A 16,270-nucleotide genomic window follows, 5' to 3' on the forward strand; every position below is an offset into this window, starting at 1 on the left:
TCCTGGCTCCGGCGACCCGTCCCCGGCGGCCGCCCCTCTCCCGCTCCGGCGACCCCTCCCCGACCGCAGAGGGCTGCGCCCGTCCGCGGGGCAGAGCCGAGTTGTTCGCCTGTGCGCGGCGCCGGCACCGCTGCTGGTAGGCCAGCGGCGACCGCTCCCGAAGGAGGATTTGTGCGCGTGCTGATCAAAGACAACGTGGACATGATAGAGCGGAACAAAGACGAGGAGACGAAGCGGTTCCTAAATCCTGAAAACATCCACTTCGACTTTGGCGTGCTGGTCCGGATCAAGGAGTGCATAGTGGACCTGTCCATGGAGCATTGGAACTAGCCTTGAAGGTACTCAGTGGCGGAGGGCCCAGTGTGGCGAGATGTGGCGCTCGCCATACCTCGGTCCGGCCCAGCCCAACTAAAGAAAAAGCTAACCCTATCCCCAGTTCCCCACACTCCAGGTCTGCTGCCGAGTCCGCACGCCGCCGCCCCCGCACGCCGCTCGCCCGCCGGCGCCGCCTCCCGCCGCCCGCGTGCCGCCGCCCGCCGCCCGCAGGCCGCAGCCCCGCCCCCGCCCGCCCGCCGCCCGCAGCCCCGCGCGCCGCCGGCCGCCGCCGCAGCCCCGCGCCCCCGCCCCGCGCCCCCGCCCCGCGCCCCCGCCCCCGCCCCCGCCCCGCCCGCAGGCCGCAGCCCCGCCCCGGCCCGCCCGCCGCCCGCCGCCCGCAGCCCCGCCCCCGCCTGCCCGCCTCCCGCAGCCCCGCCCCGGCCCGCCCGCCGCCCGCAGCCCCGCCACACCTAAAATTTTCGGCGTCCTCCGCCACTGAAGGTACTTGTACATGTCACCAACATCAACCAGAACATACCTAGCTCTGCATCTGCACAGACAAATTCATGGGGCTCTCACTTCACTCTCAGGAGAGCAAGGATGGCAGGGAGACGAGCGCAAGTCGCCAGGTGCTCCGCAGGCCGCAGTGGCGTCGAGGATTCTGTGGCCGGCGGCACCTGCTGCTGGTAGGAGTAAGGGTATACTTGGCATTTACAAGTGTGTTGATACCTTCTTTATGAAGATATATTAATATATAGGTTATAGTGTCCAGGTATAAATTGACACTGAATTGAGGGGTCTATTGGCAAATACTTCTTTTTCAGTGTCCAACAGCTAATTTGTGAAAAGTAATCATGGCGGCGGAGGCAGCGACCGCTGGCGACTGCCGCAGGAGGAGCCGCGCTCCAGCGGGTGGCACCGCTGCCGGAAACGATGATGGCGAGGAGCAGCATCTCAACCCCTTCCTCGACGCAGCTCCATCCGCCTCCTCGAGGGTCCAGTTCAGGTGAGTGCTTTTCTTGCGGTTGCTCTGCATGAGCAGTTTGTATTGGCTCTGCATAAGTGTGGCTCCCCGCTCGATGTGTTCTACAACTGCGGGCGCAGGAATGTGGCCTCACGCGCGCGGTGGGTGGAAGAGGCCGGTGCCGCAGAGGTGGTGGAGAGCAAGGGCAAGCTGTGGCTGACCACCGGCGTCACCCGGGGCGGCAAGCTGTGCTACAACGTCGAGGAGATAGGGTACGCCACCTGTTCGATGAAATACCGTAGCTGTGCAGCATAATCAGATTTCTTGTGGTATTTGATTGTACTGGCCCTTTAGTCATGGTGCGCTTTGCATCCAGCACGCCAAGCTTATCCTTCGCTGCTTGAACGTCTGAGCCATTTGTTAATAGATTATGCATGAATTTCCATGTCATTGTTTTTCATTTTCAAGTATTTGAGTTTCTGATGAAGCTATGCAGGTTCTTGGTTGAAAGGGGTGCCTTGATTTTTCTCAATGACAAGGATGAAACGATAGGAACAGAAGCCATTTATGAAAAGATTGCTGGAAGAAAATATGGGTGTTCCTGGGATGCCTTCCAAGCTTATAAGCACTTGAAATCGCTTGGTTATATTGTTGGACGATATGGTGTCCCCTGGACGATGAAGAATAGCGGTACTTGTGATACTACTGTTCCTCCCAGTGTGGTGCACACTGATCAGAGCTTCAATAGAGTTGACGGCACCTGCAGTAACATAACCAAATTGCTGAAGGAAATGCACATTGATGAGATATCTCCATCCTTTGAAGTGTATTTGCCTAACAGCAAATTTAAAAAATCATCCCCAGGCGCCCCTAGTTTCCTCTTATGTCTGTTAAGGTAATGTTCCTTTTATCCAGTTGATTACAGTTTCATGTTCAAACAATGTCTAAGTGGACTCTCACTTAATCCTCATTGTGACTGTTTTATTGCAACTTATCTCATTTTATTTCCATTGTCACCAAATTTTATCCTGAAGATAGGATAATAGCTGATTCTGGTCATGCATTAGGCTAAGAGTCTGTGCAAATTTATAAAGTGCAGATACTGTTACGAAAGTAAAGAAAAAAAGATGCCAAGATGACTTTTGGTTATAGCATATGAATAAAATTTATTACGTAATAGGGTTGCTCTCATATACTTTGTTGATCAATGTTTGTATCAGACTATCACAACTTTGACTGGTTGACTTAAAGTCCTAAAAGAAGACATTGACATTGTTTTTCAATCTGGTGCAGGAATAAGCCCCCCTCAAGGATTGAATTGGAAATGGTGGAAAACAATTTTGGGGGTATTCCTCTCAAGTATTGACATGTGGATAATGGGCGGGTCAGCTTTCTTTCATTCGACAAAGTTACTCTTCCAAGATTGCCCTGATGGATGATGTGTAGCAGGCATATTTGTTAGCGCTCCTTGTTGTCACCGATCTTGTAATTTACATAGAAATAGCGAGATCTTCATTCTGTGAGATCTTTGCCTCACCAATTATTCTTGTTTGAAGCATGGTTAGTTTTGTTTTTGTTTTGTTAGATTACTGACTGCCTGATACTACATGAGATGTTCCATCTTGAGCTGAATGGGTCTTGTTGAGATACTGATTTATACCTGATACTACATGAGATGTTCCATCTTGAGCTGAATGGGTCTTGTTGAGATACTGATTTATATATATATTCTATGGACTCTGTGAACCACAATTTTCTTGCACAGGCCATCACAAAAACAACCGCTGTGCTACGTGATTAATGATTAGGCACTTGCACAACTCCAGAGTCATGTGCTCTAGGCCGAAGTCCCAAATTGACATGAGAGTTTAAAATTGAGACTACGCAAGTAAAGCACATAATCACGTAAAGAATATAGATAAGTAAACAAGAAATATGCTCGTTTGGAGAAAACTTTCAATTATATGAAATTGTGCTACAGAACATTGACATAAAACATGGATATCTCCCAAATACACAAACTCTACAAAAATAATCTTGGAGCTCATTGTAAATTTGGTTAAGAAACAATAAAAACGGCCTGCTTCAGAAACTCTAAGTTAATAGTGATCCCTTCTACAGTACAAATCGTTTCAGGTTTTGCTGTATCTTGAAGCTGCATTATCATTTTCGTAGCCGTTGTTCTTCCCCTTGATGAAGAAGAGGGAATTTCCACACACATTAAAGGATGGACTTTTCTGCGTACTCAGAATCAGCAATTTGCTCTAGAGTCCAGATTCTACAGAGGTCTGTGAAATCATGTCTAGTCTTTGCTTCTTGTTTACTTCTGATGATTTTGTTTCTGAGGCTGCACCAAGAACCTTTGGATTTTCAACAGCAACGAACGCTACTCTCTTCCTAGTCTCATGCTTGAGGTTCAGGTGTGGAACTGAATGTATACGAGTACTAAGGGTGTCAGGAACTGAACATGCACCACTTTCATTTTCCAGTTGCCTCCCACTTTGAGAACCTCCAGCATCACTGCAATGGTTCATTTTATCTGGTTGCTCAGCCGCAGCAGCACCTGCCTGTTTGGCTGTCTGGTTTGTTTCTTCAAAGTTTGGTGTATCTGAAAAAATGGCCACAAATATCAATGGAGGTAACAAGAATGCTTTTGTAGTTAGACACCATACAATGATAAAAAAGAATGGACCCTGTTCAATGGAACACATAACAAACAATTTGGTAATATACCTTTCGTTTGGTTCCCTAAATAACAATTGACTTTCAAACTAACGGTAACCTAAAAGGTAATTTACAATTACATCAAGGACTAATCAAGTGTTGCACCATAGCTGTAAGCCTGTAATACACAAAACATGATGTATTGAAAACCAGGACCTTGTTGGTTATCATTCAGCTAGGCTATATCTGACGTTAATATTCTGACACATGTCAGGCATGGTATCTGCCATATACCATAAATCATGCCAACATGTTCAATGGTTACGGTTTACCAACAATTAATTCTAATGTAACATACTTTCAAAGATTGATGGATAACCCAAAAAGGCAGTCTCAAGTGCCTTAGTAGCTAGCATGGGAACAAGAAGCATAATAATGTTATCATTAAATAATTCAATTCTGTACATTTGATTAGAGGTATGTTCTTCAAAATGTATTACTACTAAGTTGCTTGAAGTTCATTCCAACTCGGTGCCTATTCAGTAAGCAATGCATCATGTCAACTAATTCAGAAAAATGCAACTAAGAATTGAGGATCTTCATATATTTATCATGAAGAGTAGAAGATAAAGCATTTCAACCTTCACTAATGAGTGCAAGCGTCTCATACTGGATTGAAGATTCAGGACCAAAGGACTTCTGATCCTCAACTTGGGTTTCCTGACAGCTACCTTTCATCTTTTCATGCAAAACAAATTTATCTTTCACCCATACACAATCCAGAATTGTGCAGGCATCATTCATAGAGGGGTAGTACTCTCTGAAAGCCTGTGGAAATAACCAAAAGAAAATGAGGCAAAGTTATTCATTGAAATCATTATATCTTCTAGAAAGTTCAGATTGTGCGAGAAGTGAAAACACAGTCTTATACAGTACATTCCATGATATATAAAATAACAGTATTGCTGGTGTGGAAGCAAAACCCACCTGCACTCCACCAATGCTAATCTTAACAGCCTGCTTCCTATCAGTAAGATCTGTAACCTTATTATATAATGATACAACATCAAGTAACATCTGTGAAACAAGTACCAGAGGGTCAGAGTCTACAGCAAAAACTCTGTTGGGAAAAGAGAAAGAATAACAATATCAGCCAGCATGTGATTCCAAAGTGAAATTTCTTAACTTATTAGGACGGTGTATGCCAGAAATTTATTACAGTATTTTCCTGATACAATCTTAGTCATGCCTGTGGATTGTAACCCTCACCTGTTGGACCAGGACCCTTATTCGTGCAAGCAAAGAAAGCACTGCTGTACAAAGATCAATGAAGAATGATCTAGTAAGTAAAAATGTTATCTGACTGTAATGTAGGTTAAGGAACTTTGGATATCTTTCAACCATAGAGATATGGTAGGAAGTTATATCTGCTTCCTTTTACAAGGCTAATCCTCAATGGTAAGACATGACTCACTTATAGCCTAGTACAAGTGGACAACTGGTTCTATTAGGGGTTATAAGAAACTAAAAGGGACATGAGAAAAGAAAACAAAGGATACATTGCTGCCTTCATAATAGGTTCAGCCATCTGCAAAGGACAGATAAATTTTTGGCTGAGATTTGATAATTGATATGATACGAAGTTGGGTAGAGTATGAAATCTCACTTCCAGGCTACAGCGTCAATGCTCGGAAACACAAAACACACCTGGGATAACAAGCGGGCAACACCCAAAAGCCTCTCATGATGGCTGTGGTTTGCACCAGGTTTCTTCTTAGTCTGCCTACATCAGAATCCAGAAAAAGGCTAAGTAACAACCCGAGGAATTTGTAAGGAGCGCAAATGCAATAGCAGACTGACTTGGTCGGGACGAGGACCGTGTTGGCCGGCTTGCGGCATGCGAGGACGGGGAACACGGCGTTGAGGACCTCGGCGAGCCCGGCGCCAAGCAGCAGCTTCAGGTCCCTCCTCACCTGCGCGCACAGACACACGTGGACTCGTGTCATCACCGAGCGACTCGCCAGCCGAGATGGGGGTTATCCGGGAGGATGTGGAGATGCGGCGCTCACCTTGAGGAGGTACTGAAAGTAGGCGGCGCCGCGGTGCTGGTTCCGGTGCTTGTACACCAGGCGCTCGAGCACCCCCGCCTCCGCCTGCAGGTGACGCAGCGCCGCCCGAAGCCGCTGCTCCTCGTCTCCCTCCGCCGTAGAACCCGCCTCCGGCCGCGGCCGCTGCGACATGGCCGACGGCGTGTGAGAACGCGGTGGCGGCGGCTGTCCGTCCGGTCCGGTGTTGTTCCTGTCTCTTGAACCGATTTGGGCCTGGGCGGGCGAGGCGCGGCCAGATGGGCCGCGAGTCCAATCCAGCTAGAGTTCGAGGACTCGATGGGACTGGACTACGACGCAAGAGGATGAGGATGTACAGGTCAAATACAACGGATGAATGGAATTTCCTCAAAGAGGAGATGAACGGAATTTCTGAATTGAGAAATTTGTAGAATTCTTCTGTCTTGTAAGAATATTTCGCACAAAACTCTTGCATTTTAAATATTACTACATAAGTAGCCTCATGACCTGGTATTTTGCAGATATTTGTAGCATGCGATTTGCCGTCTTTGCAAGTTACCAACTTGCACAATCACACACGGTTCCATACGCCGCCGCAATCTGCCTAAAGATTGGAGTAACGTGCGATCGCCATCAGTGACTGCATGCTCGAGCTTGAATTCTCGAAAGCTCATGTCCAGAGATTTTACTTAGAGTAGCAGCTCTGCACTCAGAAGCCTGGCAGCAGCCTGCCACTAGTGCTGTCTTCAGCAGCGATGTATGCAAGCAGAAAGCCGAAAGCCTTCTTTCGTGTTTCCTGCAGAACAGATCTCTTGGAAACTGGAATCACGCCGAGCAGATCTTGGCGGCCGCCAAGTCGATCTCTGAGATGTGCACGCAACGCCGCCCAAATGGAGAGGGGTCGCGCCCCAGTATCAAGGGGAAAAGCCAAGAGGAACACCTCCATTCCTCACCGCTTTGAGTATTCGGAGGCGCCATCTTTTCTCTGAACTGTGTTTGGACCGTAGTCCGAAGAACACGCGGGGTAGCCATCGTCTGCAGCAGCGTGTGATGGCATCTTCGACGAAGTGCTCCAGCTTTCCAGGCCTATGTATGTCATGAGCATTGTTCTGAAAGGAAGACCTTTCCTTCCTTGTATCGCAAACCGGGAGTTTTTCAGTCTTCTGTGGGAACTGCACGGCGACAACGACTGCAGGCCAGGACGTGCCGGCCATCGCAATCCTTTTTTTCCCTTCTGTTGAGGTACGGGAACGTAGTTTCCAAAACTCTTTGATTAGCGCGTCCATTAAGAAAAGGATTTGCTCGCGCTGCTGCAGTAGTACTGGTGTAGTAAACACCAATCCAATTCATCCCAAGTATGGGTTCCCAACGTTCTTAGAAGTAGAACGCATGGAAGGGGCGCAGGCGGAGATCGATCGGATGCGTGGAGGGGAGACATGGTGGGGGTGGCAGCGTGGATGCAAGGATCGAACTGTATCTGCAGAGGGCGACGCTTTGCTTCCCTGCACACGGGGGCGATCTCCATCTGAACGCTGTGAGTGATGGAGTAGTGATGGGCCATGGGGATCTGTGGAGTCCCCATGCAGCATCCAGATGGGCAAGCAGCTCAACCACCCATCTAGCCAGGGGCATAACGCGGCTTCCCTTAAGAGCAGATGAATGGAATTTCTGAATTGAGAAATTTGTAGAATTCTTCTGTCTTGTAAGAATATTTCGTACAAAATTCTTGCATTTTAAATATTACTACATAAGTAGCCTCGTGACCTGGTATTTTGCAGATATTTGTAGCATGCGATTTGCCATCTTTGCAAGTTACCAACTTGCACAATCACACACGGTTCCATACGCCGCCGCAATCTGCCTAAAGATTGGAGTAACGTGCGACGGCCATCAGTGACTGCACGCTCGAGCTCGAAAGCTCATGTCCAGAGATTTTACTTGGAGTAGCAGCTCTGCACTCAGAAGCCTGGCAGCAGCCTGCCACTGGTGACTGGTGCTGTCTTCAACAGCGATGTACGCAAGCAGAAAGCCGAAAGCCTTCTTTCGTGTTTCCTGCAGAACAGATCTCTTGGAAACTGGAATCACGCCGAGCAGATCTTAGCGGCCGCCAAGTTGATCTCCGAGATGTGCACGCAGCGCCGCCCAAATGGAGAGGGGTCGCGCCCCAGTATCAAGGGGAAAAGCCAAGAGGAACACCTCCATTCCTCACCGCTTTGAGTATTCGGAGGCGCCATCTTTTCTCTGAACTGTGTTTGGACCGTAGTCCGAAGAACACGCGGGGTAGCCATCGTCTGCAGCAGCGTGTGATGGCATCTTCGACGAAGTGCTCCAGCTTTCCAGGCCTATGTATGTCATGAGCATTGTTCTGAAAGGAAGACCTTTCCTTCCTTGTATCGCAAACCGGGAGTTTTTCAGTCTTCTGTGGGAACTGCACGGCGACAACGACTGCAGGCCAGGTCGTGCCGGCCATCGCAATCCTTTTTTTTCCCTTCTGTTGAGGTACGCGAACGTAGTTTCCAAAACTCTTTGATTAGCGCGTCCATTAAGAAAAGGATTTGCTCGCGCTGCTGCAGTAGTACTGGTGTAGTAAACACCAATCCAATTCATCCCAAGTATGGAGATCGATCGGATGCGTGGAGGGGAGACATGGTGGGGGTGGCGGCGTGGATGCAAGGATCGAACTGTATCTGCAGAGGGCGACGCTTTGCTTCCCTGCACACGGGGGCGATCTCCATCTGAACGCTGTGAGTGATGGAGTTGTGATGGGCCATGGGGATCTCTGGAGCCCCCATGCAGCAGCCAGATGGGCAAGCAGCTCAACCACCCATCTAGCTAGGGGCATAACGCGGCTTCCCTTAAGAGCATATGAATGGAATTTCTGAATTGAGAAATTTGTAGAATTCTTCTGTCTTGTAAGAATATTTCGTACAAAATTCTTGCATTTTAAATATTACTACATAAGTAGCCTCGTGACCTGGTATTTTGCAAATATTTGTAGCATGCGATTTGCCGTCTCTGCAAGTTACCAACTTGCACAATCACACACGGTTCCATACGCCGCCGCAATCTGCCTAAAGATTGGAGTAACGTGCGATCGCCATCAGTGACTGCACACTCGAGCTCGAATTCTCGAAAGCTCATGTCCAGATATTTTACTTGGAGTAGCAGCTCTGCACTCAGAAGCCTGGCAGCAGCCTGCCACTGGTGACTGGTGCTATCTTCAGCAGCGATGTACGCAAGCAGAAAGCCGAAAGCCTTCTTTCGTGTTTCCTGCAGAACAGATCTCTTGGAAACTGGAATCACGCCGAGCAGATCTTGGCGGCCGCCAAGTCGATCTCCGAGATGTGCACGCAGCGCCGCCCAAATGGAGAGGGGTCGCGCCCCAGTATCAAGGGGAAAAGCCAAGAGGAACACCTCCATTCCTCACCGCTTTGAGTATTCGGAGGCGCCATCTTTTCTCTGAACTGTGTTTGGACCGTAGTCCGAAGAACACGCGGGGTAGCCATCGTCTGCAGCAGCGTGTGATGGCATCTTCGACGAAGTGCTCCAGCTTTCCAGGCCTATGTATGTCATGAGCATTGTTCTCAAAGGAAGACCTTTCCTTCCTTGTATCGCAAACCGGGAGTTTTTCAGTCTTCTGTGGGAACTGCACGGCGACAACGACTGCAGGCCAGGTCGTGCCGGCCATCGCAATCCTTTTTTTTCCCTTCTGTTGAGGTACGGGAACGTAGTTTCCAAAACTCTTTGATTAGCGCGTCCATTAAGAAAAGGATTTGCTCGCGCTGCTGCAGTAGTACTGGTGTAGTAAACACCAATCCAATTCATCCCAAGTATGGGTTCCCAACGTTCTTAGAAGTAGAACGCATGGAAGGGGCGCAGGCGGAGATCGATCGGATGCGTGGAGGGGAGACATGGTGGGGGTGGCGGCGTGGATGCAAGGATCGAACTGTATCTGCAGAGGGCGACGCTTTGCTTCCCTGCACACGGGGGCGATCTCCATCTGAACGCTGTGAGTGATGGAGTAGTGATGAGCCATGGGGATCTCTGGAGCCCCCATGCAGCAGCCAGATGGGCAAGCAGTTCAACCACCCATCTAGCCAGGGGCATAAGGCGGCTTCCCTTAAGAGCAGATGAATGGAATTTCTGAATTGAGAAATTTGTAGAATTCTTCTGTCTTGTAAGAATATTTCGTACAAAATTCTTACATTTTAAATATTACTACATAAGTAGCCTCGTGACCTGGTATTTTGCAGATATTTGTAGCATGCGATTTGCCGTCTTTGCAAGTTACCAACTTGCACAATCACACACGGTTCCATACGCCGCCGCAATCTGCCTAAAGATTGAAGTAACGTGCGACAGCCATCAGTGACTGCACGCTCGAGCTCGAAAGCTCATGTCCAGAGATTTTACTTGGAGTAGCAGCTCTGCACTCAGAAGCCTGGCAGCAGGCTGCCACTGGTGACTGGTGCTGTCTTCAGCAGCGATGTACGCAAGCAGAAAGCCGAAAGTCTTCTTTCATATTTTCTTATAAAACCCCCTCCCACAGAAACCCGAAAGCCATCTTTGATACTTCCCTATAAATCCTCCAACTCAGCAAACAGAAACCCGAAAGCCATCTTTGATACTTCCCTATAAATCCCCCAACTCTGCCCATTCCGCAGACACCGCTGCCCCTATAAAGCCGAAAACCTCGCAGCGTCCCAGCACAAACACCGCTGCCCGCACCAATCGCTCGCTCGAAGCCAGCTTAATCAAGCAGCGAGCGCACCGGCGATTTGCGTGGAGACTTTGCATTGGGGGTGAGATGGCGCTGAACGGCGGCAACACGTTCGTGCAGGACGAGGAGAGGCAGCGGCTGCTGCTGGAGGAGCACACCGAGAAGCACTTCACGGCCGGCGAGGTGGTCCGGGACATCATCATCGGCGTCTCCGACGGCCTCACCGTGCCCTTCGCGCTCGCCACGGGGCTCTCCGGCGCCAACGCATCCTCCGCGCTCGTGCTCACCGCGGGGCTCGCGGAGGTCGCCGCCGGCGCCATCTCCATGGGGCTCGGAGGGTAAGCCTGCCTCCAAATTAAACTGCTGCATCATATTGTTTCGCGTAAGTATTTGCCTCTTCTATGGCACGGTCGTCAGCAATCCGACATGCATAACAGAAGCTGAGCTCACCTTGGCTTCTCTCGCCATTGTTTCTTCCCCCAAAAGGCCGATTCATGCATCTACTGGTTCCAATTTTGTTTCCATCCCCTGCTCAAACGGGAAATTAATTCTGTCCAAAGACAAGGAGGAGAACTGCTAATCACACGCATGTCTTCCGCCCGTACTAAACTGAGCCCAGATGAAGTTTGAGCCCAACTACCCAGTTGAACTGACCACCTGCTGCTGGCAGGTACCTGGCGGCGAAGAGCGAGGCGGACCACTACAACCGCGAGCTGCAGCGCGAGCAGGAGGAGATCGACACCGTCCCCGACGCCGGTAAGCCACCGCAGGCGAGCTCCGCAGCTTCACAATCTCACGGCAATGCATTTGCTGACCACCTCGCTCGTCTCTTCTCAAAATCTCGCTCGCAGAGGCCGCCGAGATCGCGGACATCCTGTCGCAGTACGGGCTGGGCCCCGCGGAGTACGGCCCCGTGGTCACCACCCTCCAAAACAACCCCAAGGCGTGGCTGGAGTTCATGATGAAGTTCGAGCTGGGGCTGGAGAAGCCCGAGCCCCGCCGCGCGCTGGTGAGCGCCGCCACGATCGCGCTCTCCTACGTCGCCGGCGGCCTGGTGCCGCTGCTGCCCTACGTGTTCGTGCCGCGCGCCGAGCGCGCCATGGCCGTGTCCGTCGCCGTCACGCTCGCCGCGCTGCTCATCTTCGGCTTCGTCAAGGGCCGCTTCACGGGCGACCGGCCGTTCCTCAGCGCCGTGCAGACCACCGTCGTCGGCGCGCTCGCCTCCGCCGCCGCCTACGCCATGGCCAGGGCCGTGCAGTCCATATGATCACCAATCATCAAGCAGCTAGTAAGCCTATATATGTGCGGCAAGAAAAAAAATAAGCGCAGCAATGTATACGTGGTTGTATGTATACGGTCACTGGTCAAGCTTGTAGCTGTGCAGATGGCAACGAGTAGTGTAACTGTACTACTGCTGGTAGTGTATTTTGTTTGCTGGTTGCGTGTAGTGTTGAAGTGACGTGGTGTTAGTGTTATGTCTGTAAGGAGGTGTGGATTATTTAGGGGCGAAATAAAGTGCGGCCTGCTGGGCTGCTGGGCTTTTGGACCGATTGTCAATCTCAATCCTGTTGCGCCAAATGCATGGCTGAAATGGGCTGTATTGAATTGACAAGCGTAGGCCCAAATTCAAATTTCTCTGGCCCTCTCTCTCTCTCTCTCTCTCTCTCTCTCTCTCTCTCTCTCTCTCTCTCTCTCTCTCTCTCTCCTTTTCTTATCCTAGAATATTAATTTACAATGATTTCTGCATCTTGGTGGCATCTCGCAGTAGTTTTCTATGTATCAAGTTATATTATAGGATGAAATTGAGATTTTTCCTGAAAAAACCCGCAAGTTGTTCCATGCACAAATGTTGAGGCAGTTCAAATAGTTTTACATGATTCTCTTAAAATAGTTGGTGTTTCACTCAAATTTTATTTGCCCGTAGCAACGCACGGGCTATTACCTAGTGTGTCATAAATTTGTGGGAAAAAGGTGCTCCAAGTCTTGAACATCGCCCATGCCGGTTATGCACTTTTGCTCATGCTCTAGCGCCATTTCTAGATGCCAATTAAACTTTGTTTCCCCAGAGAGCCAAAGGTTAGTTTCTTTGACCCGCTGTTTTATATCATAGGTAAGATGATTAAATAAGTGCTGACATTACTTAGTTCTTTTTATTTTTTTCATTCTTTCTTTTATGCAAAAAAATCCTTTTAGGATTTTACATTCACTCTAATTGGACCTCTGGATTTTTCATCTCCTGTGGGTTCAAAGTTGTATGTATGCCAGTGATAAATGGAGGTAACCACGAATATATAGCAAAATATTAAGTGACTGCCAAGAGAAAATCAACATCGAATCATCTAGGTGGCTAAATTATCCTTGAATAGCATCGGAGGCATGGCCTCCATTATATTATTGTTAGTTGTGCTTCAGGCACACTTTGCAAACTTCTACTCTACTCCCAGCCATGCATTTTCAATTACCTGTCCATTTCCTCAACCCAGTGGTCACCTGATGGATGTTTCATGCTCAAGGAAAAGGAAAGCAGAATACTATCCCATCTGATTAACACACTGCTCTCTCATGATTTATGCTCATGGCCAACCTTCACCGCTCCAAATAATATCACGTTTTATCACGTTTTCTTTTCAAAATCAGCATCGATCACCAACTAGTATTGCCGAACAAGATCCTGTTCTGGGAATCTTGAGCCATACTAGTAACTAGTGCTGTGACAACAGAGCATCTAAATTGATCTAGACTGTACCTACTGCTTTACGATGTCTGCATCTACAATAATTTGGCTTTATGATCTCTTCAGTTTCCTTTCACAAAGCATACAAGCGTTTCTTTTAAGACCGTACCAATTTCTTAACAAGTACTAGTTTGTTTTCTTCTTTATCTGCAGGTAACAATAACAATTCCAGTGCTTTTAAAAAAAATTCCAGTAGAAAGAATGCTCAGAGTTTCATCATAGCAGGATCGATGAGCTGAGACAAAAACAAAAGGGCGAAAAGAAGCATCACCCCCCCCCCAGTTTGCAAATAATAATATGAGGTACATACATAGTAGTACCACCCAGATTGATGTTCCGTTGAGACGCTATGTATAGTAGTGCAAATAAATGTGATGGGTACTGATGATGCAGTCAGGCACTATATATCTGTACGTTCCGTTCAGACAGAGACAGGTAACATACCTGGTACGAAGGGGAACTTCCTGGGAAGGAAGGGCCGGACCATGCCCTTCTGAATTTTCCAGTCGATAGGGTTGATGCTGGCCGCCTCCAGCTTGAGCAGCACCTCCCCCTTCTTCGGCGACGGGACCGGCACCTCCACATGCTGAAATCGGGCAGAAGCAGCAGAGCATCGATGAAAGCTCATCGCAAGAGTACACGATATTCCAGTTCTGCGTAAGGATGCAGGTTCTTGGACATGCTTGAGAGCAGAAGTGTGGTTAGTGCTTAGTGTACCTTGAGGCCTTCTGCTCCTCCGCCATACTTGTCGTACTGCAGGGCTCTCATCGTCTTCTTCGGAGCGGCCATGGTTCTAGTGCCCTCTGTCCTGTGCAAGGAGAGAGAGAGAGAGAGAGAGAGAGAGAGAGAGAGAGAGAGAGAGAGAGGTGGCTGGTACAATGATGGTGATATGGTTGGTCAGGACTCAGGCGTTGTGGACAGGAATGAACCGGTTGCTCATATCTGAAATATCAGAAATAGAGAGTACATGGGTGTTTAACGCGGCTTCCCTTAAGATCATTGCCTGCCATATCTTCTGACTGCTGCCAATGCTCTGCCAATGTACGGGAATGGGATCCTAACCGTGGCAGAATCGCGCTGCAGGCCTCGGAAGCAGCAACATCTCCACGTTCAATAATTCCCCTCGGGCCAATAATGCCGGCCGCCGCTAGAGTCCACGGAGCGGCCCTGCACGGCGATCCCGCGCTTGTCCGCACCCGCGGCCCGCCCCGATCGCCCGGACCCCGCAGCGGGCCGTCGCAATCATGCGCGCCGTCGCCGCTCGCAAGGATAGACGGCGCCGGGACGGGCCTGCCTGCCTGCCTGCCTGTCCGGCCGCCGGGGCCGCGGCAGCAGCGTCGGGTCGCCAAGTGTCCGCCGGCGGGTAGGGGTGGACGGCATCATGGTAAAGGCCGCTCGGCTACCTTACCCAGCACGATCTAATCGAGACCCCAAGGTGGGTGATCCGCGCCGCGTAGTATAATGTAGCCGCAGATGGCGCTGCCGTGCCGGCGCCTTAATGGCTCGATCCCGGTTCTGAACTTGATCGGCGACAGTGGCTGCACCATCATGGGGACGATGCTGATGAGCTGCGGCCGATAAGTTCAGTGATGAGCAGACAGGTGTACTCCGCCAGCCCAGCCAGGATACTCTTTCAATTTGAAACTACAGCAGGGTTCACATTGTTTTCTGTGAAATTTCTGCGCTCCACACGGCATCTCGATGGGTTAAGCTCGCGCCTGCGCAGCCCGCTGCCGATCGATCGGCATCGACCATCGATCACGTGGAGGCAGTCCAGTGAGATCCGGCTTGAATGCTCGATCCGGACTGTTCGCCCACACAGAGCTGTAGGATCCGGACCAACCCTTCGGAGCGTGACCTGACAGAACCGTTCGCCCGAGTCAACACACCGGCCTAACGTGCTCAGGTTGGGCAGGCGGATGGCCTGCTCTTCAACAATTCTGGTCACCGTCGCCTGTTCCTTCGAACGAAAAAAAAGGAGCCATCGATCATCATCGCTGATCTTCTCCTGTTCTGACCGGTATCCCCGCAGTTTGTACTGAACGTTTCCGAGGCGTTGAATGCAGGGGAACGAATCGGTGGAGTGAGGCGTCTCGATGAACCCATGCACTGGCGCCCTGCTGGTTGGGCGGGCGGCGCGCGAGGCTCAGGGGCTGATTGGTTGCCCGCACGCCCTCCGTCCAGGCTCCAGCGATGCAAGGCACGCGCGTTTGGATGCCTGCGCCACGGCCAGGGCCAGGCCCTCCGGGTGCAAAAGTGGCCTCCCAGCCAGGCCCCCGTCGTGCGGTGAGATCGAGCGTTTCTGTCGGGCCAGGCCGGCGCGATGCAGGCTGGGATGCGCGAGCTGCATGAGAGGAGAGAGCAGCGGTGCAAGGACAACTCGTGCGCCCAGGCAACCAAATAGCTTCCCTGCTTGGCCATGCTGCATGCGCCCAGGCAACCAAACGGTGAGCAATTGCATGGCAGCAGCCTGGCCAAGGAGAGCCTGGCTCGGCCGGTGCGATGCAGGCTGGGGCATGCGGTAACCAATCACGCCCTCAGATGATACGCAATCTCCGAGCAGTAACGCTGGGATATCCGGCCAGCATGGTACTCGTTGTTCATGTGCGGCAAGCCGGCAAGGAGCGAAGGACCTTTTAAGGCCCGTTCGGTTATCCCGTGCCGGGCCATTCCAGGACAGGAACGGTTCCACACTAGTACAAATTATTGAAGGAGTAGGAACAGTTCCGGACCATTCTCATGCAATCGAACGGGACCTTACTCGTGATGGATACGATGTCCGTCCTGGAGATGGGGATCGCAGGATT

At 50.3% G+C, this 16,270-nt stretch overlaps 3 protein-coding genes across 7 annotated transcripts; 2 read left to right on the forward strand and 1 right to left on the reverse strand.

Annotated features, from left to right (window-relative positions):
- The first annotated feature begins 786 nt into the window (after nucleotides 1-786).
- On the forward strand, nucleotides 787-2,860 carry LOC112881860. Its single transcript, XM_025946758.1, has 7 exons — nucleotides 787-813; nucleotides 854-1,013; nucleotides 1,081-1,087; nucleotides 1,165-1,321; nucleotides 1,420-1,551; nucleotides 1,776-2,174; nucleotides 2,573-2,860. Exons 2-7 carry the CDS (start codon nucleotides 882-884, stop codon nucleotides 2,643-2,645), a joined length of 900 nt encoding a protein of 299 aa, XP_025802543.1. The 5' UTR covers nucleotides 787-813; nucleotides 854-881; the 3' UTR covers nucleotides 2,646-2,860.
- A 549-nt stretch (nucleotides 2,861-3,409) lies between these two features.
- LOC112880062 lies at nucleotides 3,410-14,340 on the reverse strand. Of its 5 annotated transcripts, XM_025944525.1 has the most exons (10): nucleotides 14,181-14,340; nucleotides 13,908-14,049; nucleotides 6,013-6,333; nucleotides 5,804-5,916; nucleotides 5,651-5,722; nucleotides 5,503-5,531; nucleotides 5,213-5,306; nucleotides 4,931-5,020; nucleotides 4,585-4,771; nucleotides 3,410-3,887 (listed from the first exon to the last, which is right to left on the reverse strand). In XM_025944525.1, exons 1-10 carry the CDS (start codon nucleotides 14,250-14,252, stop codon nucleotides 3,544-3,546), a joined length of 1,464 nt encoding a protein of 487 aa, XP_025800310.1. In that variant the 5' UTR covers nucleotides 14,253-14,340; the 3' UTR covers nucleotides 3,410-3,543. The 5 variants fall into 5 exon arrangements, with proteins under 5 accessions (XP_025800310.1, XP_025800309.1, XP_025800313.1 ...); XM_025944524.1 differs by having other exon boundaries at nucleotides 5,804-6,333; XM_025944528.1 differs by lacking the exons at nucleotides 13,908-14,049; nucleotides 14,181-14,340 and having other exon boundaries at nucleotides 5,651-5,726; nucleotides 6,013-6,309.
- Nucleotides 10,700-12,275, forward strand: LOC112880064 (vacuolar iron transporter 1.2-like). The gene is made up of 3 exons (XM_025944530.1): nucleotides 10,700-11,067; nucleotides 11,400-11,485; nucleotides 11,581-12,275. Exons 1-3 carry the CDS (start codon nucleotides 10,817-10,819, stop codon nucleotides 11,994-11,996), a joined length of 753 nt encoding a protein of 250 aa, XP_025800315.1. The 5' UTR covers nucleotides 10,700-10,816; the 3' UTR covers nucleotides 11,997-12,275.
- Nucleotides 14,341-16,270: the final 1,930 nt, after the last annotated feature.

The sequence above is a fragment of the Panicum hallii genome, chromosome 2 (genome assembly GCF_002211085.1).
Source record: "Panicum hallii strain FIL2 chromosome 2, PHallii_v3.1, whole genome shotgun sequence".
Taxonomy (NCBI): Eukaryota; Viridiplantae; Streptophyta; class Magnoliopsida; order Poales; family Poaceae; genus Panicum; species Panicum hallii.